At 53.2% G+C, this 27,023-nt stretch overlaps 1 protein-coding gene across 11 annotated transcripts in view; it reads left to right on the forward strand.

Annotated features, from left to right (window-relative positions):
* The window catches only part of Cdh23 (cadherin related 23), a 374,671-nt gene that overhangs the window by 95,473 nt on the left and 252,175 nt on the right, over positions 1-27,023 (forward strand). For all 11 annotated transcript variants that reach the window (XM_063238627.1, XM_063238629.1, XM_063238628.1 and 8 more), the window contains exons 4-6: positions 6,482-6,624; positions 7,432-7,479; positions 7,610-7,702. In XM_063238627.1, the coding sequence (XP_063094697.1) occupies positions 6,482-6,624; positions 7,432-7,479; positions 7,610-7,702 (284 nt within the window). The remainder of the gene's footprint in view (positions 1-6,481; positions 6,625-7,431; positions 7,480-7,609; positions 7,703-27,023) is intronic.

Genomic DNA, 27,023 nt, shown 5'->3' on the forward strand with positions numbered 1-27,023 from the left:
TCTGCCTGTAAGGCCTAATGGCTGTGGTGTGCATGCACAGGTGTGAGAGAGGAGAGAGCTTCTGCCAGGGGACACTTATGGAGTAGGCACTGAGGTTGGCTGGGGCCTGATGGGCAGGGAAGGAGAAAGGGCTTCCTAGTGGAAAGAGTGGCAGCAGCAGGGGTGTGGGAATGCTCGAGGCCACGATGTGCAGGAAGTGGTAGCAGCCTGGGCAGGGGGCTGTGCTCACGTTGGGAAGAGCATTGGATCCCACGGGAGGGGGTCGGTTTCAGTGCTGCAGGGACCATGGGAGGTGTCCGTGCTTTAAGAAGATGCTGCTGCCAGGTGGAAGCACAATGTCCTTTCTTCCTCGTTGTTCATTCTGCAGTCCTCTCTGTTGTGGAACACACATAGATTTTTATTCTTCTCCACTTCAGGAAAAATAAAAGGCCACTCAACCCAACCCTGTCCTGCCTGACTTTTGGCCGCCCCCTTGTCTCCCAGCTCTCCGGGAGCAACCTGGCACACCAATCCTGGCCCTCACCCCTCAGTGCAGATAACAACAATAATAGTAATAACAGTCATCTCAGCCATCAGCATGGCTCAGCGGGGCCGCAGGGAAGCCATGATTGTCTGCTGGAAGACAGATGTGACCTGCTGCTGAGAGGCTGCAGCCGCAGCAGAGGATGTGTCCCTGGCCCTGCACCTCCCAGCAACCTCTGCAGTCTGCTGAGCTGACCCCACCTTCGCCCATCCCCTGGCCCCCAAGACATGGAACGCCATCCCAGGACAGGGTTCTTGACCAAGGATAGGATATTCAGCTGCAAGAGAGAAGATATAGTCGTAAGAGAGAACACAGGGCCAAATGTTCAGAGCCTGGACCCCCAGCTAGTACCTGTCTCTGATTTCAGCAAACCACGTGTGGCTGTTTGGGCCGTGCTGGGTTTGATTAGTGTGCTGTCTCCTGTCTGGTGTACAGGTTTAGGGGTTAGCTTAGTACACTTACTCCCATTGCTGTGGCTCAGAGATCTACATGGCTTTTGTGGGCTGGCCTTTCCAAAACCGCCAGCAGGTGCCGGATTCATTCTTTTATTCATTGAGTACCTCTGGGATGCCAGCAGCTCTATTAGGCTTAGGGACATTACCAGAAATGTGACAGGCCAGGCCCTCACTCCTGTGAAGACCATGCTTGTGTGACAGGCAGTGGGTTGGGACAGGCACTCAGCAGGTCAAGTGACTAAATGGATTGCTTCAGAGAGGAAGGGCTGTGAGGAGTGTCTTGGGGTGTGGGGACAGAGTGGCCAGAAGTCTTATTAGACTCTGTGTGACTGAGCTTGTGTTTTGGGAAAGTATCTTAAAGATGCTAAAAGTTGGCCTGGGAGAGGAGTATGGGGAGACTGCTGGGTAGAGTGATTTAACAATGGAACATTCGTAGCAGAAATACAACCTGGGCAAAGGCTTCATGGCAGCCATGGACCTGGCTTGTTCAGGAAGGAAGAAAGCCCTGGGGCTCAGAGGAGTGTGATCCCAGGGAGATGCAATCAGATGTATTATCTTGGGCTAGACCACTAGGGTCTAGGGTATGACCTGCTTTGTTTTTAAATTTTTTTTAAACTGTGGAAAATACACAAAATTTATTGTCTCAATTAATTTGAAGTGTACAGTTTAGTAGTATTAAGTACATTCACGCTGTTATGTAAGCAACCTCCAGATCTCTCTTTATCTTGAAACTGAAACTGTACTCATTAAACAATTAATCTGCACTCCACCGTCTCCTAGCTCCTGGCAACCACCATTCTACTTCATCTCTTTAAATTTGACTACTCTAGTTACTCTAGGTACTTTTACTCTGCTGGTAAAAGGGAGAAGTTACAGTATTTGTCTTTCTGTGATGGCTTATTTCACTTAGCATAGTTGTCTTCAAGGTTCACCCACTTCGAAGCAGGTGGCAGAAGTTTCTTCTTAGAACTAAGTAATATTCCATTGGGTACATATGCTACATTTTGTTCATCCATCCATCCATCCATCCATCCATCCATCCATCCTTCCCCAGATGGATACGTGGGCTGCTTACCCCTCTCGGCTATTGTGAGTGATGCAGCTACAAGCATGGGCACAGAATGATTTAAGCTCATTACTAATTTGCTTCCCTCCCAGGATGTTGGACTGGCCCTAGTCTGGGTGGGTTGGCAGAGTGGAAGGGATAGCCCAGTGGTGATGCTTCCCCACGATGGAGGCGGGGACACCAAATACAGAGAATCCTCCCGCTGCACTGATTGAGCGGGGGCCCCTAAGACTGAGCCCTTAAATCATCCTGGGACTAGAGGAGCTTTTCTCTGCATCTAAAATGTGAGCCATAAACCAGGCTGACTTACGGGCTGTTCTCACCGGTCTGCTTGTTTATGGCCAGCGTCCTTTCTGATTGGTTGATGCCTGTACTGTGCCCATTGTTAAATATTTGAATATTTGCTCTAAACCTCTAAACCAGCACCAAGACTTCTATGCCTGGCTGTATGTCAGAGTCCCCGGCAGGGACAGGGGGGTCTGCTGTCCGAAGACCCCATTCTCAGCTCCCTTCTAGCACTGCCTGAGTGCTTCCAATGCAGTCTTAGTCTTGGTTAGGTTCCCCAGAAGCAAACTTCGGATGAAGACAGAGGGCCAGGCCATTTTCTTAGGCAGGAAACCCCAGGAAGCACAGAGAAGGGCTGGAGAATGCAGGACAGGGAAGGGGAGGAAATCATAAAGATGTATCACCAATGGTCTTTGCCAGTTTTCTGTGCTAAAGCAGGATGTCACAGACTGGTAATTTTTAAAGAACAGAACTTTATTTAGCTTATGGTGTTGCTGGGAAGTTCCAAGAGCATGGCACCAGCATTGGCAAGGGCTTTCATGCTGCGTCATAACATGGAGAGGGCTTCACCAAGTGAGATGACATCAGGTGCCAGCTCAGGTCACTCTAATGCCATCATGGGGTACCTGCCTTCATGGCCCTCATCAATTCTGATTCCCCCCCAAGGGCCTTCCCTCCAAGTGCCATCAATGTATGAACTTGGAGATTAAGTTTCCAACACAACAACTTTTGGGGAACACATTCAAGTCATAGAATCAACCAAGTCACCCTTGCATACAGCTGGAGCTTAACTCCATTGTAGGGGATCTGTGAGCCAGCCTGGCATGCTGCCTCTAAATTGTCCCCTTAAGAAGTAAGGGAGCTGGGGCCTTTATTTCCAACTGGTCATCTTTATCCATCATTGCCCTGTGGGTTCTCACTGAGCACTGCCACCGGGGGCATGAGCAGCCTACCTTCGGGCCTGTCCTCTGTGTGTGATGGTAGAGAAGCTATTGGGTAAAGAATCACAGAGGCTGGCAGCTGACACTCAGGCTGGCAGGCATTGCTGAGGGTCAGCAGGCAGGATCTGTGCCGGATGCTTAGCTGCCCCTGTCATGCCATCGTCAGGTGTGCCCCAGTGCTGTAAGTCACTGGGTCTCTTCTTACCACTGGGAAGAGCTTCAGGCCTCCCCCATTGCTGGTGGAATTGTAACACGGTGCAGCCGCTGTGGATTCCTCTCTAAGTTCAGCGTAGACTTACCCTGTGACCCTGTAGTTCTGCTCCTCAGTATTACCTCAGAGATTTAAAAATGACTGTTCAAATCAAACCGTGTACACAGGAGTGCCTGGTGACTTCATTTACAACAGCCAAAGGTGGGAACAATCCAGAAGTTCTCGGACTGATGAACGGATAGACAGGCTGTGTTCCAGCCACACCATGGAGCATTACTCAGTATTATAAAGAAGAGCCGGGTTTGGCTGCAGCTCAGTGGTCAAGCACTTGCCTAGCATGTGTGAGGCCATGGGTTTATTTCCCAGTACCATGGGGCAAAAGGAGTGATGTTTAATACATGATAAAAATGGATGAGCCTTGCAAATACAGTGCCGCGTGAAAGAACCCAGACACAAAAGGTCAATTTGAGATGTCTGAAGTAGGCAAATCCATAGAGACAGAAAGTGAATTAGTGATTGCCAGAGGCTAGGGTAGAAAGAATGGGGGTGACTGTAATGGGTATGGAAGTCTCTTTCGGGGTGATGCAAATGTAGAAGTAGCTGGTAGTGATGGTTACTCACACTGCATTGTGCTAATGGCCACTGGTTTATACACTTTAGTTAAAATGGTGAATTTCATGTGATGTGTATTTTGCCACAATTTTTTAAAGTGCTCTTGGTATTGTGTGGGCCTGAGACACAAGGCACGCTCTCTGGTTCTCAGAAAAACCTGCGCATAGCATGTGCATCCCAGGGCCATCCAGCCAGGGATGCCCCCCTCCCAGTGGCTGCTCTTAGGAGCTCTGGGCTGGAGCTGAGCCCCAAGGATTGGTCTGTCGGTGCTGGGAGCCTCGGCTGATAGAGAGAAGAGCCCTGCTTGTAGGAGCAGCTGGGGCGGCCCAGCTCCTGCAGAGTCCAGAGCCGTGCTGGGCAGGGATGTATGTGCCCAGCTGGAAAATTGTGGGGCGTCTTGTCTTAAATATGATATTAAATTGGCACGTTTAATTAGTACACTTAGAAAAGGTCACCAGCAGTTACCTGAGACACAAAGAAGGCGTAAGCAGGCAAGAGCCGCGAGGAAGCTGAAAAGGACCATTTTGAGCAGCACATAATTGTGGGGAAAATGGATAAAAGTCCAGGAAATTATAGGGTGGGTGACAGCAGCTGATGGCCCCATCCCTGTCCTGCCCACTGCCCCCCTTCTTAGGAGGGCCTGTGTGTCGGGCCTGAGCCATTTGGGATATCAGGCCAAGCCACCCACCTGCCTGGAGGGCCAGTGTGGCCTTCCCAGAATCCCCTGGGCTTGGCTGTCCTGCGGGCTGCAGGCTGCTGTGGACTCTGTACCACCGACGGAGGCCTCATGGGTCCTGGTGTAGGATCTACCTGGGGCATTAGGGAAGTCGTTCAGTATTTTCCAAATGTTGGCGAGGGAGAGGGCTGTGTATTCCTGCATATTCCAAGCCCATATTCTGGGCTTGGGAGGGAAATTCTTTCACAGGTTTAGTTTATATCTTTTAAAATAAATGGCACATTCTATTCTCACTACGTTCCTTGTTACTGAGCAATGCAAACACTTTGGGAAAATGTGCTCAGTTTATTTGTGGCTCTCACATACCCTCTCCTCCCCATCTAGAAAGGAAAGAGCATCAGGCTGAAAATGAGGGAGTTTGGAGAGCTGGGTTCAAGTGCTGACAAGGTGACCATCTGACTTCGGGCAGCTTGCTAAACGCCCTCCACTTCTCCCTCTCTACGTGGGAGGGTTGTACTGTGTGGCTGTTGCAGCTTGGGTCTTTGATTTCACAACTCCTTCCATTTTTTGACTCCGCCCATCACCTACTGCTCTTATACTGTTCACTTTTGAAGAGGCTGCTTTGTCTCCCTGAGCCTCAACACTCTAATGTATAAAATGGGTACAATAATGGCCACCAAACAGGAGGCTTTAATAACTGAATCCATCTGAATGGACCAAGGGTATGGAGTCTCCCAAGAGCCCTATGGATGCCCAGAATCTTCCATTTCCATTTTGGGCTTCCAGTTGGGGACTGCTGGGATCATGTCCACAGAGTTCAATGTCAGGTACGGACATGTGCAAGGTGCTGAGACAGATGTAGGCTCTCAGCTCTGAACCCGTGGGCTGTGGATTCCAGCTGTGCCCCCTGCTAGCTGGGAGGCCTGGGAAATTGCACAATCACTCTTCTTGGCCTTATCAGGAAAGTGGGGAGATTGCTCTCAAGGACTGAAATTGATGGCACTGTACATGGGAATTGCTCAGCTCAGGGACTGACCCCTGATTGCGGCCAGAAAACCTTAGCTATCATTGTCTTGTTGGAACTTACCTCTCAAAAGTTCACTACCAAAGCTCATTAGCTGTACTTTTCTGGATAAGATTCCCAGCACTTAGAATCCTTCCCTCATTTGATCTTCAATAAACATAAGCATCAGTTTTGGAGCAGAAGAAAGTGTCTATCCCTTATGTTAGGGAAGCTGGACCCTAGAAAGAAGGGTTGGTTCCATGCTGAGGTCTGTACCAACTGCCCTCACTTGGAACCAAGGAGATGCTAGACCTCTTCAGAAAATGACACACTGCACACACGGGCCATTTTGTATATTGTTCCTGGAAATTTAACAGCTAAGGTGACCGGTTTGTCTGGTACTTCCAGGTTCGGGCACAAGAGCTGGGAAATACCTCAGTCCTGGAAGTCACAGTGATGCAGCACTCATCCAGGACATGGTGAATGATGGTGTCGCCATGTAGGCACTGTGACACTATGACAAGTGGACAAAGATGGACAGGAGAGCCTATCAGAGCCCAGAGACACATGGGGTCTTACGATGATCCATGACCCTCTAGGGTTCTGTGAGTGGCTGCTTCCTGCTGGGAGGTCAGCCACTCAAGCAAGGTGGTAAGGAATGAAGTTGACCTCCTCTGCTTGACCTCTGCTCTCTGCCTTGGCCATGCAGGTTCCTCTGTGACCCAGCTGCTAGCCCGAGACATGGACAATGACCCCCTGGTGTTTGGCGTGTCGGGAGAAGAGGCCTCCCGCTTCTTTGCCGTGGAGCCGGATACTGGTGTGGTGTGGCTCCGGCAGCCACTGGACAGAGAGGTATGACCTGCCCACACCCTTGCCTTTGTCCTTTTCCGAGGGGCAGGAGCAGTTACTGCCAGAAGGGCTGTTCGAAGTCTTTGGGTCTTTCTTCCGAGATCCATTCTGACCCTGCAATGGCATCCTTCTGTCTAAGGGACATCCAGCTTCAAGAGCCAAGCTGACATCAGGACATGGGTCACTGGGGGTCTCCAAGCAAGGGGACAGCATCACTAAGCAAGAGAGACAACAGCCATGGGGTCATCCTTGTAGATGTAGAGCCTACCTTGACCCCCACCAAGTCTTCCTCCAAAGGTGTTTTCTAGAGAAACAGGAAATGGTGGTATAGTTGTCCTTAGCAAAGGCAGGCAAGGGTGTCACAGACCCCAGCCCTTGCCTTCTCCTTGATACTCGAGATTAAATCCATAGTGTTCTGCACCTGAGCCATGACCCCTTTTGTTTTAACACAGGGTCTCCCTAAGTTGCCTATTCTGGCCTTGAACTTTTGGTCCTCCTGCTTCAGTCTCCTGAATAGAGGGCATTTCATGGGTGCACCACTGCGCCTGGCTGACTTGCAACTTGAAGACAGAGCCAAGTCCAGCATACAAGATTCCTGACTTTTCTTTAGTATTACTCCTTAAAGGAGGCTCATAGGCCACACCTGCTGTCCCCACCCAAAAGTGATGGCAATTTTGGGGATACCTTTGGATAGCAGTCCCAGACCAGCTCCTGGGCAGGATCAGTCTCTGCATCCTTGTCCAGGGCTGGGCCAGGCCTCAGTACCTCAGCACCTCTCTAACTCTGCCTTCCTGTCTCCTTTTCTTCCAGACCAAGTCCGAGTTCACAGTGGAGTTCTCTGTTAGCGATCACCAGGGGGTGAGTGTCTTCCCAGGCCCCTGGTCCCTTGGGAGGCATGTGCTGGGCTTGGCAGTGTCCTGCAGGTGGCGTGGGGGAGAAGAGTCCAGTGGCAGGCAGCAGTGCCAACTCTCTGCCCTTGTCCTGCCAGGTGATCACACGGAAGGTGAACATCCAGGTTGGGGACGTGAATGACAACGCGCCCACCTTTCACAACCAGCCCTACAGTGTGCGCATCCCTGAGGTAGGAGTCCCCAGGATTGCCCTGGCCAGGGAACCTGGCTGGTTGCTCCAAGCCACTCTGGTGGGAGGGACAGAAAGCCAGCTGGGCAAACGGCCATTCCGGCTCTCTCCCTGCCCACCTCCAGTCCAGCATCCACTCTGTACTGGTTAGTGAGCAAGCTGGCACCTTTGAGAAGAGGCTAAGGCATTGGTCAGGAGCCTGACTGGGCAGTGGATGGTAGGAGCCTCAGGCCTAAGAGAGGGCCAGCTCTGGAGGAGGCCAACCCTGAAGCTGGGGCCAGTGGGTGGCAGAAGTTGGAGGGGCAGATGTCGAAGCTTCTGCCCTACCATTCACAGCCCGGACTGGACTGCCTTAGCTTGGAGCAGGTCCCTGCAGGTCTTGGAGGGGCTTCCTCTGGCCCTGTGCCCTCCCCGAAGTGCTCATGCCTGGTCTGTGTGCCCTGAGTGTGTGTGCATGAGTGCATGTGTGGAAAATCAAGCCAGTGTTGGTAATTGAGAAGTACAAATTACTGCATTACAAATGCTTCGTTAATAAGCTGGCTGCTGGTTCCCAATGACACTGGGGTTCTTGTTGCTTGCTGTCTGTCACCATGGTGGCTGGGGCGGTGGCAGTGATACAAAGATGCTGAATGTGATGAGAAAGGACTTCTAAGGGTGGGGAGGGGGTCCCTTGAGCCTGTCCTCAGGGCTGTGGCTGGGCGGGGGCGGGGGTGGGGGTTAAAGGTTGACTAGCAACAATGGGATCTGGAACCTTCTGTGGAAGCAGCTTGACACGGTGGCATCTGGATTGTAACCCCCTTGTTGGTCATTAGATCAGGAAACAAAGAGAGTCTTGAGAGAATGTCCCATAGCCTTGGCGTGGGAGAGTGACTTGCCCAGAGTCACACAGCTGTGACTTTGAGCCTTCTGACTCCCAGGACAAGTTCAGACTCCCTCAGGGATGAAGATATCTTGTCTTCTGTCCCCACTTCCTATCCCTCATTAATCAGCTGGGAGCAGAGGCTCCTATGCTGGTGCCAGATGGAGGGTGGGGAGGGATGAGTGGTGGGAAAGCACCAGGGTGCCTGTGCCTCTCCTCTGCAGGCAGAGGCTGCTGTCCTAAGCATGGGGGGCACAGTGCCCTGCACTCTGGCCAGTGTGCCTGGGGACTGCAGCTTGGCTCTGGGCTCCCTCTCATTTGGAAATCTCCCTAATTTAATTACGGGGCTGTACGTGCCAGCCTGCACTCCGGGCTTGGGCTCAGAAACCAAGGGCATGGCTCAGAGTTAATGAGCCTTGGACCCATTGCTCAGCTGCCATCCTGGCAGGCACGGCTGCCCTGCATCTTCCCTCAAGGGGTGGAGCAGCGGGCAGCCACATTGCAAGGGGACAGGGGCCGTGTCCCTTCTCCCCAGCCCTTCCTCTCTGACCCTTCAGAGATAGGGCCTGTAGCACCCAGCCTTGTCAGGACCTCCGGGGCTCTCCAAGCAGTGAGCCCCTTCTGCCATTCATTTATTTAGCAAATGTTTGTCAAGTGTCCGCTCTTGGCTTGGCTCTGTGCCGGCTCATTCCTGGAAACCCAGGCAGCCGGGGAATGTGGGGATGACAGGAGTCAGAACTCGAGGCAGGAGACCAGATGGAGCCTCTGCCCTGCTCCCAGATTGCTGGGTCTGTTTAAGATGTCACTTGACCTCTCTGGGCTGTAGTGCTTCTTATCTAACAAGTGGAAGGGCAGCCAGGATAAGGTGGCCCTTGCCTCCTGCCCATCTGATGGGAGAGGGTAGGTTAGGCAGCGGAGGGCCAGCTGCAAGGACACACCGTCCCTGGAGGGAGGCCCACAGGGTAACCTGCTGGTGTGTGGGCCTCCTGATCACTGCAGCACGAATACTTGATGCCGTGCTTTCGGCTGCTCTGTGTGGCCTGTAGTATCAACTGGACAGAGGCCAAGCCACCAGCCTGGCCTGGTGTGGTCACCTGAGCTACCTGACTTAATTCCTGCTGGCCCTGCCCTGGAATTAAGACTGAGGTTCTTTATGTGCACAGAGTTCACCCTGGACCCCGCCCTCCCTCAGCCCCTGCCTGAGAAGTGAATTCAGTGGCAGTGGCCGTTGGATGTGAACGAGATGAGACTGTCGCCCCCAAGAAATCAGGGGAAGAGAAAAGAGTGGGTTTTGCAGACCCTGGTGGGCTTCAGTGCAGGGCATGCTTCAGACATTGGGAAATCTCAACTGGCTTCCTGGAGGAGGTGGGTTTCCAGTGGAACCTGACTGAAGTGGCAGTGGATGCCCTGTGGGTGTTGGAAGAGGAGGTTGGATGGAGTCAAGACACTTGGCTTCTAGTTGTAGCAGTGCAGACTTTAGGTCTGTCCTGTCTCTCTGGTGATTTTAGTCTCCAAAGATGTCAGACAGTTTTGTTGGAGCAGCCCCTCCCTGGGGAGCTGATGTGTTATAACCCAAGAATAAAGCCCAAAAGGAGGAGTTGCTTCCAGTTAGGGCTGGATTGTTCCTGAGGGCTGGCAAGACACTGGGGTGGGGGCTCTGTCTACTCAGCTGCCTCTTGGCGTCTCAGCCACCACACCCAGCTCTGTTCTCCCTCACTGCTACCCCTCCAGCCCTGAGCTTGATAGCAGTTGTTGTTTACACATGTCCGGAAGTCAGCAGCAGGCCTGGTGAGCAAGGTGCAGGGCAGTGGTGAAGCAGACCTGTGCAAGGAGAGCTTTCTAACAGTGAGCCCCCATGCATGCTCACACAGCCGACGCTTTGTTCTGCTGAGGATGTGCTGAACTCCCCATCCCTGGACATATGCAAGCAGAGGGGCCCTTGCCTCTATCCAGCTTCAGAGAGTGCTGAGAAAGTGATGGGTCAGAAGGTCCCAGACGTTCTGAAGCAGAACTTCTTAGGGGACTGGTCAGGAGGCGTCTTCCTGATCCCGCAAATCCACAAAATCAGCTAGAGAGAGCAGTGTGGGAATCTAAATTTTAAACTCCTATATTAACACCAAGGCCCACCAGGCTTGGGGGTTCTGTGGGACCACCCCTAGAGAGGTTCTGAGTGGTCCCAAAGGCAGCCTAGCTTGGGTGAGAATGATCAGCCCATCCGCACTGCCTAAGCCCTGGCCCGCAGGGACCCCAGCTTGCAGCCAGGAATAGCAGGGTGTGGGAGGCCGTTCAAGGACAGGCACAGCCCCGCAGCCTGCCCAGCCTGGCCCCTGCTCCGGAGAGCCAGGCAGGTGTGTGTTTGGGTTTGTTTGTTCTCCTTTCCCCTCCCACCCACACTTCTCCCCTCGCTCAGCCGTCCTCCATGTAATTATCCATTTTATCAGGGTGAAAGGCCCTGCAATTCACTTGTCGAAGCCCTAACGAGGCAGTGTGGATGCTTTCAAGTCCGTAAAGAAAAGGGAAATCCTGCTAGAATTGGCAACTTAATTCACCAAGCCAGCCTCGACAGACCTCATTAAGTCCCCGTGTATTCATTTCAGGCTAATGGCTGTCATGCTGACTGCTGTTTGATTTGCTGTAATAGACTTTTATGGCGTGCCAATTTGCTCAAACGTGTTTGCCTGTGTCTGTGCCCAGCGGTGCTGCTCCGCTGCCTCTGTCAGGGGCGCGTGCTTGCCTCGCTGACCTTCAGCACTGTCCCCAGCCCAGCCCTCCGGGGCCGCCCCTCGGCCCCGCTCTGCATCCCTGGGAGGTGACCCTAGTGCCCGAGTGTGTGAGAGGAGGGCCGGCATGGTTAGAAGTCACATGGTTCCAGGTGGCCTCTGGGTCCAAGAATCCAGGGGTGAATCCAGAGGCTAGTAGAGTCTTGGGGCCACTGTGCCCTTGAAGTTCCGAGATGTCCCACTTCCTTGGCCTAGAGTCTCAGCTTCTGTCCATCTGGCCTCAGCCTCCCTTTCCCTGTGTATTTCCTGTGTCCCCTTCCAGTCCCTCCCTTCGTCCCAGGGGCTGATTGAATGTCCATGTCCCTCATGTACATTGTGCTTTTTTCACTGGTACCACAGCCTTGCCCAGCCCTACTCTGCCTGTCTGTCAGTGCCCAGGTATGACCCATCGTGCCCTGACCCACAGTTTTTTTTTTAACAAATACAATAAGTATTTTTTGAACAGCTACTAAGTAGAGCCCAAGGAGTCTGAGCCAGCTTAGACACACAGGGTAGTGAACAGGACTCGACCATCTTCCACCTGTACACTTTAGACAGGTGACTTGGCCCTCTTTGGACCTCAGTCTCCTTATATGTAGGATAAGTAAGAGTATCTGTCTTGCAGGATGGTTGTAAGAATCATAAAAACGGGCCAGGGATATAGCTCAGTGGTACAGCACCTGCCTGGCAAGCACAAGATCGTGAATTCAGTTCCCAGTACCAGAAAACAAAAGACAAAACCAAATCCATAAAAATGTAGTCCTCAGTGTACTTTGTGGCTCAGAGTATATTTACTAAAATGCTGGTGACTGAGACCCAGATCTTCGTCCTCAGGGAAGGATATTTTACCAAGAGAAAAATAAGAACGTTGTATATTAAAAGTTAAATGTGTAACATTCACAGTAACTTCGTATGATAGAAGCACTGTGGTCTCCATGTGGGGATTATTTATTTGGGAGCTTATAGGGTGAGTAGGGGTTGTTAGAGGAGATCATGATGCCTCAGAATGTCATTTACTTCCTGGGACTCTGATCTTTTTATGTGTTAGACTTTCCCAATGCCAGGAGTGAATCCTATCCCCTGATCAGAGACACTGCTGACGAAGGACAGGAGCTGCGTGGGTATATGTCCCTTGCAGGTCCCCACAATTGCCTCATGAAAACAAAGCCTGGCTGGAAGTGGGTCCCCTGGACCTCTGCCCAGGCCTTGGGCAGGTCCTGCACAGATCCTTGTCATCAGTGGCTTCAGGCGACTGGTTGTGAGGTATGGATGAGGCTGCTTGCGGGGGGCCTGGGGCTGGAATGGAGAACAGGAGCCTGTGAGATAGGGCCCAAGGTGGGGGTCTTTGCCCAGCTACCTGGCTGCTCCCACTCTGTGTCACTTAATGAGGTCAGTTGAGAATTACTCCCTGGACCCTGCTGGAGAGGGGCAGCAGGGAAGAAAAGAAGCCATTTGTCAAGAAAACCAAATAACTCGTCTCTTGGACAATAGCAGGAATAAATCGCTGCTGTTACAGAGGGCTCCCTGGGTACCCGATGTCCTGCTGTCCTTGTGGGACCTCGCTGAGCCCTTTCCACACTCACAGGCAGTCACGCTTGCCATTCCCAGGCGACACTCATGGGTCTCCCCTGCGTAAGGTCAGTGACCTGTCTTTGGCAGGTCCAGTGACAGGGTGGGGATGAGGACACAGACCCAAGCGCATGGCTCTTGGCTTCTGGATTCAGTTCCACCTGCAAAATGGGAATAACTGTGGCTGCCTTGCCTGCGTTGTCATGAGGTTCCAGACACTGAGGTTGCGCACTGAGATCAGCCAGGATGAGCAAGCACCTGGCCCTGGGTCGGGCTCCAGCTGTTACTGTTGTATGCCTGTGTCTGCTGGAGGGAGTGTGGACCCGCGTCCATAGCACCAGTCCCGGCGTGTGCACAGTGTGATGGGCGTTGCTCAAATGAAGAGAGTGAAAGATGGCGCATGTTGCTCCCTCTGCTTGTTGGGTGACCGTGAGGATGAAAGAAGCACTTGTACAGTGGCGTGTTTCCCTGGGTTGAGGGTGTCCCTATGTCAAGGGTACCAGCTGGGTCAGGGTGCAGGGTGGCCTGGTGCTGAGCTAGGGATGGTGTCCACAGACAGCCCACCTGTTTCCACCGGTGACACTTGAGACCCGAGAGCTTATTGCTGTGAGCTGGTGCCTGTGGACACCTGCCAGGCCTTGACCTCAGCTGGCCTCATCCATGGCATGTGGGAACCCTGGAGTGGTGGCTGGTTGAGACTTGGAGCATGTAGAGACAACTTGGCCAAAGAGGCCAGTGTATTAGCACCCCCAGGGCTACAGCAGCGCCAGCCGCCCCGGGTGCATGTGCCTGGCAAGTGCTGCATGATTTATAAACTACATCCTCAGGTTGCAGGGAAAAGTTGGGGAGGGAGTTCCCTAAGGTGACAGCTCCACTCACAAGAGTCATCACCCCCATGCCAGGGAAAGCAGCCCCTTGACGGGCCGTATTAATTTATTCCTTGGGGCCACGTTGCCTGCGGCCCTCTGCCTCCATAACACCAGTCTATTGATCTGGGAAAGAGAGACCAATAAATCATCCCACACTTGGCCTCCTGCTTGCCAGAGCCAGGCGGATTGGTCTCACCAGTCCAGGACGATGTCTCTGTGTCCCTCTGTGGGCATCTGAGGAATTTTGCCTCCTCCTGTCTTCCCCTGGCATTGGCACAGTGACAAATCTGGGACCCTCCTCTTTCACAGCAGGCCAGTGCCACAGCCTCCAGCATCCTGGGTGGCGAGCAATGGACTTGCAGGGAGACACTGCACACACACACGTGTGCATGCACACACACACACACACACACACACACACACACACGGGCATCAGGCTGCCTGCTCCTGCACTGTGCTGAGGGCCATACTCATTTAAATAACTCATCTTCCTTCCCTCTGAGAGGTTTCATTATCTTTCATTCGTCCCCATGACACTGTGTCAGTGAGGAGGGAATTAGTGTGCATCTTATAGAGACGAGAACCTGAGACCAAACAGGTTCCACCTACTTGAAGTCCCCCTCCACCCAGCCAGATTGGCATGTGGCCCATCTGCTGTGGCGGTCACCAGTGTGCACACAGCACTTTTTGTGACAAGCAGGCAACCCCTGCACCCCCCTATATCTGCCATCCTAGTCCCCTACCTGTGGGGAAAATACACATCATCCTACTACCTCCTCCTGCTTCCTGGCTTCCAGGAGAGAATAAACCTCCATCCCCGCTTCACTGAGCCCCAGGGAGCTCAGCCTAGCTTCCCCATAAGCTTAGGGGTCCCCTGTTCCCTCTGATACAGTGGAGGGAAGTCCAGGACCCTGACTCCCACAGCTGCTGGAGCAACGTCTTCCAATCCGTGAGGTGGGGCCATGGGCACCACAGAAGAGGACAGCGTGGAAGAGGAGCGGAGGGAACCCTCGGGCCATTAATGTGACTATGTGATTTGGATGGTGAGGGTGTTTCTCAGTGATGCCGGTTTCCTCATCAGTTGAAGCTGGGAGTCTTAGGGCTGTACGATTCTTGGGCATTGTTGGGCAGGACCCTCGGCTGTGCATACCACCCAGGGAGTTGTACAGAGCCCAGCTCACAGGTAGTAGGGATTCTCTGGCTCGAGCTGAGACACCTTCTGTTGCACCCTAGTCCATTAAAGAGCCTTGAAATGGAAGTTACCAGTCACTGCTGTCCTAACACTCAGGGCATGGCCCCACATTCCTGGACGCCTTCTGTCACCTTTCAGCTCCTTGTCTGGAGAAGGGTGTGGGCCTCTGCCTTCACCCCTTTCCTGCAGGCAGTGGGAGTTCTAGGTGAAGGTGGGGTTGGGAAACAGCAGTCTAGGGAGGCCTCCTCTGCGGCCAGGAGCAGCTCTGGCCTCGCTCTGTGCCATAAGGACCAGTGGCTGACTATGACACAGGGCCTGGGTCCACTGCTTCACCGGAGGACAGGGCCACCCACACAGCCTGGAAGGTTGGAAGCCTCTAAGCCTCAGTGTCTTCATCTGTGAAGCAGGGAGCATGGAATGGTGAAGTTCTGTGGGAACATGTATATGACACTACAGGCACAAAGTAGTGATTGGTAGATGGCAGCTGTGACATCCATTGTGCAAGTCCCCCAAGGACCTTGGAAAGGTTTTCAGGACATGCAGGGAGCGTGAGCATCCTCTATCGCCAGGGTTTGGGGAGCTGATAGCAGGGGTCACTGGCCAGAAGCTGACAGTCCAGGGGACAAGGAAAAAATGGAGACAGAGCTGTTGAGAAGTAATAACAGGTTGCACGCCCCCCGTGGTCTGCTTGAAACCAGCACAGAGGGACTATCGCGGTCCTTTACCCTAACCACATGCTGTAGGCATCGACACAGCCAGTGAGGGAGCATGCAGATTTGCCCCAGGACACCTAGCCAGTTAGTGTCACACCACTGGGAACTAGAGGTAGCTGGGAAAGGCTCTCAGGGACATGTTTTCCAGAACCTATGAAACAGAGCCCATCCCTGAGCCAGAGGCACACAGCATGTTTCCAGGGGGCCTGAGTGTCCCGAGCCATCCTGCCGGGCTCCTTCAGCCCCCAGCCCCAGCCGCTCCTGGATGCAGGACCCAGGCGCCGTAAGGGCTGGGCTGACCACAGTGCATCACATCTTCCTCTTGCCCTCTTGGCGGTGGGACTTGGTCTCACTTTTCACTTTCCGCTTATCCTCACAAGTTTAAATATTGTCACAACGGCTTGGGGACAGGCGCAGCAGCCCTGTGACATTGCGGCCCACGCGCAGTGGGCTGTGTTGATGTGTTTGTGAGCTGCCTGACCAACCCTGTTTCCAACCAGGAGGGGGAAAACAGGAGAGCGCTTTTGGTGGATGGAATTATTATAATTTCTCTGATTCCTTAGCAGCCTTTAATTACTTCACAACTTTGTGGCGCTGGCTAGAAGCCGCAAGGGGCTGGACTCTCTCTCTGCATAATAACCTTAAGTGGAACTGCCTGTCCGTCTATTAAAAAGCCCGCTCTTCTCTCCAGATGAGATAATGCCATCGGGAGATTGCGCCTGGGTATAATCACTAGGTACAACACAATCGGCCCGGCTCGCTGTCTTCATCGTCAAGCGGCCAGCCCACCTCTCAGGCGTGGGGACAGCCAATCACGGAGAGCCAGATGCCCGGTCACGTCCTTGTCCAGGAGGGCACGGGCTCAGGCTGATTCCTTCTCCCGGTCCTGCCCGAGAGGGAGGGAGCTGGCATGGAAGTCCCTTCCTCTGCCCATGACTCCCCATCCGAGCTCTGCCGTACCTCCTGGACTGTCCTGCAGAGACTTTGTGTTTCGGGGACCCATCAGTTTACATGAGCTGCAAGCTGTCCTCTGTCCATACCACAGTGCTCATGTTCCTGCAGCCCGGGCTTGGTGCTGTGTCTGTCCCCAAGATGCCAGCATCCAGGCCTGCTGTGCCAATTTCCTCCCACCATGAGCCCAGCCCAGCCAAGTAAGCTGGTGTCTCTCTGTGACATTGTATGACGGAGCAATGTGCAGCACTGGCCACCTGATTCCCTCCGAAAGGGCCTCCAGGAGGCTGAAGGCACAAGTCCCCACTCTTCAGGCTGCTCCTTCTGCCCACTCATCCTAGCTTCCTCACCCCATGGGACCCTCCCCCTCTATCTCTAGACCCTGCTCAAGCCAGTGGGCAGCCCCTCAGTGTTGGGCACCTGTCTATGCTCGCCCAGCTGGGGCAGCTAAGGCACCAGGGCAAGCTCTGACAGCTGGGTATCTGCTTGCCCTGGGCCTGCCCACCCTCGTGGTGCTAGGTCTTGGGTGTGGTTATAGTGCTTCCCCAGCTGTTCATTGTTAAATGAACACCGGTGGCAAGGTATTAGGAGAGAGAAATCTTAATCCACTTGTGGCATTTAGAAGGGGGCCTTTGGAAGGGGGCCAGGGTTCGAGGCGTTTGTCAGAGGAAGCCCCTACCTGAAACCCGGACTTCACAGAAGAAAGTAGAACACAGAGGACATACATGCGGCGGCTGCTTCTTTTACTACAGGAGGCCCTGCATGGCCCTGCACAATCCAGGGACTCCACCCTCACTGGATGCAGGCCTTTGACCCTGGACCAGAGCTGAAATATACCTTTTTTTTTTTAATAAGTCATCCTGCCTCAGGCATTTCATGATAGCAACAACAAATGCATGAATACAGTGGGGATCAAAGACAGGAAAGACAGAAAGGTGTCTCACTTAAAACTTCATGCAATTGGCATGAATGAAAGGATTTTCTCCACGGGTCTGTCCCTGGCCTCTGTGATTTTTATTTTGCTTTTCTTTTTTTTTTTTATACACTTTTTGTGTTTTCAGAGTAAGCATATTCCTTGGTCATAGGCTTGGAGGTGTGAACAAACGTGTTTAGCTCTGTGAGAGTTCTTAGTGAGAGCATTTATGTGGCCACACCCAGATTAAGAGACAGACTTTGAAGCAAGGCATGGTGGCACATGCCTGTAATCCCAGCACTCTGGGAGGCTGAGGCAAGAGGATTGCCAAATTGGAGCCCAATCAGGGCAACTTAGTAAGATACTATAAAAAAAATTTTTTTAAAGGGAAAAAGATGCAGCTCAGTGAATCCCTAGTACCACCGAAGAAGGAGGAAGAGGATGAGGAGGAGGAGATAAAGAAGAGGAGGAGGAGGAATAGAGACTAGCAGCCTACTAGTAACCCCTGCACACAGGTGCCACTGCCTTGGCTCCACCCCACAGGTGGCTGGGGCCTGTGGTCACTGTCACACACATCCTTGAGGTGTTTAGCCTGGCATGAGCTCCTGGAGCTGGCAGCTGCTTCCTCCCACCCAGTCAGGAGTGCTGCATCTGGGGCTCCGCAGACCGCCTGGGACCCCGGCCCCACCACATTACTGCCGTGGACCCCTGGGAAACTCGCCTTCCCTAACCCAATGCCATGTGTGAATATGGGCTGCCCCCGAGCAGGTGCCCCGGGATAGACAGCCTCATGCTGTGTGCACTGGTGGACTATGCCCTGTGGCCATTCCCTCCTGACACCTCTCCCTGGGGTGTTGCTCTCCAGGTGGGGTCTGAGGCTGGGTGGGGAAAAGTGAGTCTGTTTGGCAGAGGACTCATGGAGCGGTGGGAACTTGGGTGGAGAGGAAAGGAAGGGGTAAAATGAAACGAGGTGGTGGGGTCCTTTATTCTGCCCATTGGTAAGAAATGGGCAGAATAGCTGTCCTCGTGGCATAGCTGGGGAAGGGGGCCCAGAGCGGGTAGGGGACTTGCCCAAGGTCACAGAGTTAACCTCAAATCTTATTCTCTGTGTTCTTCCCCAAAGCAAGTTCACGTTATGCCCCTAAAGTCCACTCAGGTTTGGGGGTTTGCTGCAAAGCTGCCGCCACCAGGAGAGACAGCCCTGGGTCTAGGGAAGGCGGTGAGGGAGGGGGTGCGATTAGCGGAGGACACTTCCGAGGTGACCTTTCTTGTGTGCCAGCCCTGCAGCCTCCCGCATAGCTGAGATTCATATCAGCCGCCCGGTCTCCGGCCTGCGTGGGAAAACACAAACATCTTTAAAGGCTTCTTAGCAACTAGAACAGGTTTTTTTTTTTTTTTCCCCCTTCTCTGGTTAGGGCTGGTGCAGGACCAGGGCAGTAGGAGAGGAATATTAAATTCCTCTGAAGCATTTCTGTCCTTGTCACTTCCCCCAAACGTATCAGGTCCCCCACACTTTCAGGGGTTACCAAACCTTAAAAAAAAGGAAAAAGGAAAGCATTCTACCTAACACGGCCCGCAAGATGGAGATGCAGGCAGACCAGGCAGCGGCAGCTACTGGGGCGGAAAGCCCTAAATGGTGTGGAAGTAATGCCTAAAGTGTGCTGGCGATTACAGACATTTCCACGAGCGCGCACCGCCCGTGGGGAAATAAATAAAGAAGGACTCAGGCCTCAGAGGTCCCGGTTCACCGTTGCCGTGCGGACGGGGGTGCAGCAGGTCACGTGTGTGGAGAGGATGGCGGGTGAAAGGCTCATTCCTTCCTTCATTCCCCGTTTATACATTCATTCATTCGTTCATTCATCCACCATCTCACGTCCTTGTGCTATGCAGGTTGCATTGCAAAGGCCTTTTTGTACCACTCAAGACTGATGACAAGCGTCCTACAGCCTGGCCCTGGTTCCCTCTCTACCCTCACCCGAATGCTGCTCCTTTCACTTTTCTGCCTTCCTGCTGCTTTCTCTGCCTCTTGGTCCTTAACAATAGCATGCCTCATGGCCTTTGCACAGCCTATCTCCCTGGAATTCTCTTCTCCAACACCCTCCCTCTTCTTCATGAGCTCCCACTTTCCTGCGAGGTCTTTGACCCCTGATTTATGCTTCCTCTCTGAAGAATAGATTCTTATGTTCTGGTTGTTGGGAGCATCATGGCTTTGACCCAGGGCTGTAGTTATTCATCTCTGCATGGTGGTGTGATCACTATAGGCTTCCGGCCTGTGAGTATGAGCTCAGTCAGAGGAGGGACGTGACCATGCTGCTGGCTTTCCAACATGACCACACTCTCAGAGCCTGGTACCACGCAGGGACTTGGAATGACTGATTGTGTGATACACTCATTACCCTTGGGGTCTCCCCACCCTCAAAGTCCCCGTTCTTTGAGAGAGAAATTACATGCATCTGGGCTCATGCCTCTGTCCCCAAAGCCAGTGCCAAAGGGGGTGAGTGCCTTAGAGCTCCAGCCTGGTCTCACCCAAGTGTGAGGGGGGCAGGGGTCTTACTTGGAGCCGTTGGAGGCAAAGATGTCATCTACTGAGCTGGGGATGGCAGGCCACAGAATGTGCCCTCTGTTTGAGAAATCTGCCTACTAGCTCCTGCAACCTAGGACAGTATCCCTCCATGACAAAAGGGGCTCTGCAGGGGCCTCTTGAGACAGACAGACAAGTGTGGGAAGGCCAGATGGGAAGCTGGGCTGGTGGAAGCCAAGGAGATGGGGGATAGTTGTTAGCTGAGACTGTAATGTCAGCAACTTCTAAGAAGGCAGAGGATGGGACCATGGAATGCAAGTGGTCCCCAGAAGCTGGAACAGGCCAGAAAACAGGCCTCTTAACCCCTCCGGAAGGAATGTAGCCCTTCTGACGCCTTGATTTCAGCCCAGTAAAACCCACTTTAGATTGACCTATAGAACTATACGAGGGTCAATATGTGTGTGTGTGTGTCCTGGAGGCTGAACCCAAGGCCTTTGCACTGAGCTATATCCTCAGCTCTTTCTTATTTTGAACCAGGTCTTGCCAAGTTGCCTGGTTGCTCAGGTTGGTCTTGAATTTTCAATCTTCCTGCCTTAGCCTCCCAGAGTGCTGGACTTGTAGGCATGTGCCACCACCCCCAGCTGAAGTGTGTTGTTTTAAGCCACCAATGTGACAATTTTGTTACAGCAGCTACAGGAAACCAATGCAACGATGCTTAGGAAGGCAAGTAGCTCTCTCAAACTCTGACTTTCCTGCTTTGCTAAGCGATTCAGACAGCAAGACAGGGGCTCCAAAGATGGACCATCTGGACATGGCTGTGAGGCTGGTGTTTGATGAGAGTTGTGGGCAGGGGCCCTGGGGAGGCCCAGAGGGGTGAAGCGGTTGCCCGGGGGGCAGGGCTGTGCAGAGACGGAGGCTGCAGGTGGGGGAGCTGGAAGGTGCTCCCTGCATCCAGCAAGTGACTTCTGTGCTGCTGGGACACATGAAGGAGGGCAGTGTGGGCACTGGTGACCCTCCTGGGAAGCAGAAGCCAGAGACACATGGAGTCCCTTGCTGCTTGACTTGTGACAGCCAGGAGAATGCAGTAGTGTTGGTTGCATGAGCCTATACCCACCTAATCATTCATTCATTCATTCATTCATTCATTCATTCACTGGATGTTGCCTGGTGCCTGCAGGGTAGTGGGGACACAGGAATGAGGCGTGAGTCTCCTCCAAGGCTGCTGCTCATCCACAGTGACACCCTAAAAACAGGACGGGAGACCCAGTGCTTGGAAACCAGAGTGGTCACTACTGAAAGCTTGGCTCTGTGGGCTGGAAGCAGGAAAGCTGGCTCCTGTTCCCCGCCAGCACCCTGGCTCCCACATCCCTTGCTGTCCTGCAGTGTGTGCCCCCACCTAGCACCTCTGCTTCAGTGAGCTCTGTCTGTGGCACCTCGGCCGCCTGCCCTGCAGCCCATGCTGTAGTTACTGCTCCAGTTGGCCTTGGAGGGAGCAGAACTGGCATGAACCTCCCCCAGATAGGAGCTCCCCATCTCTGCTTCATTTCTGATGTTCGCAGGGACCCTAAAAGATGGTAAGGCCCTCCCGGAGAGTCAGGGAGTTCAAGGTAGAAGGAACAGAGCTCACAGGCCATAGGAGGCTGACACAAGGCTCGGATGACCATACTCTCTGACCCTGTCCAAGTTTATCTCTATCACTTGTCTGACACCTGAAAATCCCATCCAAAATGCTAAGATTCATGAGCTGGGGTGCATAGCCAGGCCTGGTGGCATATGCCTATAAGCCCAGCGTTAGAAAGGCAAGGACAGGAGGATTACCATGAGTTCATTCTGAGCTATAGAAGGAGTTCAAGGCCAGCCTGAGCTACATAGCAAGACCCTGTCTCAAAAAACCAAAAGAAGAAAAGAAAAAAGATGGAGTCTGTCTTATAATTTCTAGAAATCTCAGGGAGGACCTGGCACAGGGAAAGCTGAATGATAACAGTAACAAAAGTAGAGACCATACTTGCATTCACTCTCCTGCCTTGGTCACCTCCATGTTAGTTACTTCAACGAAATACCCAGTGCAGGCTACTTGTGAAGCAGAGAGGATTATTTAATGCACACTTTTGGTGGCTCAAAGTCCACACAGGCTGGGCAGGCAGCAGGGGCAGGAGTGCATGCTGGGAGTAGCTGATCACATCCTAAGCCAGGGACAGAGACATAGACACTAAGGGTTTTGTTTGTTTGTTTTGAGACCAAGCTTTTAACACACATCCAGGGACATTCAGTCTTCAAGTCAGAGCAGCAGGTATTGAGATTCACTCAGTCTTTAAGACGAGGAGCCCTTGCATTCTTCCTGAGGGGACCCCTGTGCCAGTCCCTCCAGCATCATGCCCTGTACCCCAGCATGGAGGGAGAACAGTGGGGATGTGGCACCTCCTGAGTCCCAGAAAACCAGACTGGCAGCTCATTCCTTGAGAGCTGCTCCTTGCTACACCAGCACACGGACCATGCATGCACCCCTCTCCCCACACATCTGCCTTGTCTCCTTCTGTCCGCGTGTCTCCCTCACGGGTCAGTGCTCCAGAGTGCTAAATCACAAGCAAATCGGCTACAGCCAGCAGGAGGCCAAGAGGATACAGTGAGGGGACGCCGCCATCAAGGCCATTAGCAGCGAGCTGGCCTGGAGGAGAAAGCGGGCTGATTGGGAGAGTGGTCAGCCTTGCGATGATTCGAAGCCCTTCCCAGGGTGACATGGGCTAGGATACCTGTGGGACTGAGACTCACTGGGAATTTACAGAGCATGCATGATTTATGGCCTGGGCCTTGGTTCTGCTGGACCAGTCTGAGGACAGGACCACAAGGGCATGGTTTCTCTCCTACATGGGTGGCATCTTTCATCAGGGGCCCAGGAGTCAGGCAGGCCTTACCAATGATTTGGCTTCTCTGGGCCTCAGTTATTCCCATCTGTAAAGTAGGAGCAGTCATAGGCTGCTCTATAAGCTGCTGCAGGTTACCTGATATACCTGGAATAGGACTTGTCTGGCACAGATAAAGAGCACTCCATAGTTCCAGAAAGGGCCAGGGAATCCTGCATGTCATTTCAAGCACAGGACAGCAGAGCTAAGTGTGGTCCCTCTGGACATGTTGGCCTGGAGCTGACCTCACTGTCCAGGACCCCAGGCAGCAGTGGATCCTAAACCAAGAGCATGCTCCCCAGGGGCCGACTCAGTTGGGCAATGCCATGACACCTTTAGTACTGTGGGGTCTGGGTGGCTCTGCTGTCCCCAGGAGAAGGCTGGCTAGTGTTATGACTAGCATTGGGCTGACACTCCAGGGGGCCCCTGACTGGGTCAGTCACATACCGACAGTGAATGAGTGGACACAAGGCACATAATGGTAAACTGAGGCACCGGTCTTTCGGTGTCCCTTCATCTGGCTGGTGCCTGGGGACAGGTCCCTTCTCACAGTGTCACTGGAGGGCCTGGGAGGGACTGTCAGCTGGGCAGGCCTGTCCCTTCTGCACGGCTGGCCTTGCAGCCGGCCTGCGGCAGACACGGCTTTTTTGTTTTTGGTTAAAAAGCCTCATTGGAGCGTTATGATATTGGAATGTGAAGGGTAATTGAGCTGAAAGCTATTCTCTTCCTGCGCCCGGCCCGGGAGGAGCGATGGAGGCCGGGGCCTGCGCGGCAGCCTGGGAATCCTGATGAATGTTCTGTTCAGGGATGGGGTCTGTGGCAAGGAGCAGAGCCAGTGTCCCACATCTTTCTGGCACTGTGGCAGGTGGGCTGGGCTCCGCTCTCTCGGAGCAGACGGCCAGGCCCCAGCTTGCTGGGGATGGGTGGAGGTCCCCACCACTCCTGGCTGCTTCCTCTTCTGCTCCTCTAGAAGGATCTTTTCTGTCTGTCCCCCCAGCCCACCCCTGTTCTAGTCTACCTCTGCCAGTGTTTGACAACTCCAGTGTTTTCTAAGCCAAATTTTCATGAACATACAAACTCCCAGAGTCTTATTAAAGAGTAAATCTTGATTCAGCAGGTCTAGGATGGGCCCAAGACTCTGTATTTTCTCTGAGTTCCCAGATGGTGCCAATGCTGTCCTTGCTTTGAAGACTGAAGCCTTCGAAAGCAGTCCAAGCCACAAACTGAGCAGGCGTGGCCCGGATGCTTAGCATCGGGCCTAACTCTGGGAGCCATCCCAGGTGACAACATCTGCTTCCCAAGTAGGGCTGCCCTGTGGTTGTACAGGTAGTGCCCTGAGCAAGGAGGAGTGTGCTAGTGGGATGCAGCCCAAGCACGGCTCATGAACCTGTATATCCTGGAGCTGGGTGGCTTTGTCTGCAGAAAGGAGCATATTTTTCTTGGTACAGAGGGGACATTTGCTCACCAAGCTGTGTACTCACAGGGCAGGACCTCCTGATGTCTGATGTCTTTTTCTAATAAAGGCACCTACCAGTCCTCACCCGTAGCCTTACACTGTCAGCCTAGGCATGCTGTACACACCCCATCCTGCCTCCATCCCACTGCGTGGAGACGGGGAGGACCAGGAAGGGTGCCTTGCATCAGCTTCTCCGTTTAGTCACCCCCAACCCTACCTGAGTTGTAAGTCCAAGAAACAGGCACTCTCCCACCTCCTATCCCTGCCTCGCCCATGGAGCTCAGCTGGAGAGGCCGGAAGAGCTCCTCTATCCCAGCCTGGGCAGCCAGGCCTGCTGCAGGGGAGGGAGGAGCTGCCCTTAAGGAAAGGTACTAGGCCACCCCAGCCTGCCCCCATCTGGCACATGCATGCACGCCCACACACACACCCAGATTCTCTGCGTGGATGGTTATTAATTATCATGTGGGCCAAAGTGAATGGGAGCCCATTAATATGTGCTCCGCAGCTCTGAGGAGCCCAGCTTGTGCACGGACGCTACCACTTATCTCTGCCTGCCAGGCACGCCTGCGCGGGACACCACTGGCACACAACCAGACTGCTCTGGGGCTGTGGAGCCCATGTGCTGCCCAGTGAGAGCAGGGCACCTCTCCCAGCTTTGCCTGCACTGCCCCCTCTCACTCGTGGGTGCCACAGGCATCTCTAGCTACTGAGCCCATGGTCTACTCTTGTCTGGCCCCAAATGCTCCTATGCCCTTAGGGTCGCTCTGCCAGAGCACTTGTGTTCTCCTCCTTGCCAGGTAGTGTGTGTTCAAGGTGTGGGGATGCGCACTGTGGTTCCTCTTTCTCCCCTTTCCCCAGCACCCACTGTTCCCACCACCTCTCAGCTCAGGGTTGGTGTTCCTGCCACACGCAGCCATCAGAAAAGGGTGACGGGATGCCCTTTCCTCCCAATTCTCCTTCCCACCAACAAGCAGAGTACTGTGCACAGTACTTATCAGGCATGTCCTTGGGGAGAGGTGTGTTCCCTCTTTGCATCGTGCGTGTTGCAGAGATGTTAGATGACTTCCCAGAGCATGTATGCCCGAACAGTGCCTCTGTTTCAATGCTGTGCTATGACGTGGCCCTATTGGCTCCCTGGGGTCATCCAGGGCAAATTCAGGCATCCGTACATTATAAAATTTTTCTCTTAGCTGGGTGCATTAGTGTGTGCCTGGAATCCCAGCTACTTAGGAGATGGAGGCATGAAGATAGCAAGTTCTAGGCCAGCCTGAGCAACACAGTGAGACTTTGTCTTAGAAAGAAAAAAGCGGGAAGGAAATCCTTCCTAGGTGAAGGCGGAGTAAGCCTCTCTACATGGGCACCCAGTTGGTCCAGGTCTGTTGGAATTAGAATCAGTCTTTTAGCAGCCCCTGAAGGCTGCTTTCAGCACCGGGTGTGAACCCCTGATCTGTCTGTGACTGGCTCGGAGGTGTTTAAGAGGGCTGAGGGCCTCGGGGTCATCCTTTCTTCTTCAGGTCTTCTCCACACATGTGGACACTTAGATTTTCCTTCCCACTTTTTGCTAGGGAAACCAGTGGTCATCATCCCAGCATGTCCCCTTTACTGGGGACTCCCAGACTCCACTGGGCCCAGCTTTTCTCCCGTTCTTCGTGCACATGTGGCCCTCATCTTTAACTTCTGAAATTGAGATTTGCCTGAGTTAGGCACAGTCTTTGCCTGCACAGTGACCACACTTAGCTGGGTGGGCAGAGAAGAGGAGCTGTAGACAAGGGAACCTGTGAGGCTCTCCAGTGCCCTGGTCCTCCCAGTTGTAGATAAAACTAACACTTAGCACATCCTGTATGGAGGAAGTACTAACATTTTGTACTCCTATTCTTGGCCTGGTTTAGTATCAGCGGGGTATCTCAAGTCCAGCCCTTTTGGTCAAGATTTCCTTTATCCTCCAGCCTGTGTGTGGAGTCCATAGCCACACAGGGGAACAGTAGTGTTCATTTTTGCATCCCACTCACAAATTCGATTTTCTAAGGAGTTCGAGTTTGGGATTGGACTATTTCTCACTCTTGTTCAAAGGACCCTGAGTCCAAAGGAAGATATAAATTAAGGTAGCGTGTTTCAAGAGGGGACCATTCCTCAAAGAAACCCCTGTTGTCCACAGCAAAAGGCAGAAGCATCCAGGAAGGAGCAGGTGAATTGTAGGGACCTTGGCCTTGGAGAACCCGGTCAGCGAGGGGCATGAGGACCTTTGAGGGGAAGCCAATCAGCCTGTCTATCCCACAACAGCCCTTCTCATTAGCCCTCGGGCAAGAAGGCTGTAATTGATGGACTCCTTCTTCTGTAGCCGTCACATGTCTCCAGTGCATTATGACCCCATCTGCCTCTCACCATGCTGCTCTCCTGCACAGAGGGCCCTCAACAACAGCAGCTGGGACCTGAGGTCCCATTACGGTGGAGAGGCCAATCAAGGTAATGGCTGCCTCCTTCAGGGAGCTGAGTGTCAGGAGGGGGTGGGGAGTTGTGGAACCCCAGGAGGTGGTTAACCCTCAGGCTGCCAGGTCCAGATCTGGGCACACCCAGAGTACAGTCTTATCAGGGGCCTCTTTGAGGGTCAAGAGTCACTCTT

This window comes from Cavia porcellus, unplaced genomic scaffold (assembly GCF_034190915.1).
Source record: "Cavia porcellus strain 051 isolate PalLab524CR breed Dunkin Hartley unplaced genomic scaffold, mCavPor4.1 scaffold_28, whole genome shotgun sequence".
Lineage (NCBI taxonomy): Eukaryota > Metazoa > Chordata > Mammalia > Rodentia > Caviidae > Cavia > Cavia porcellus.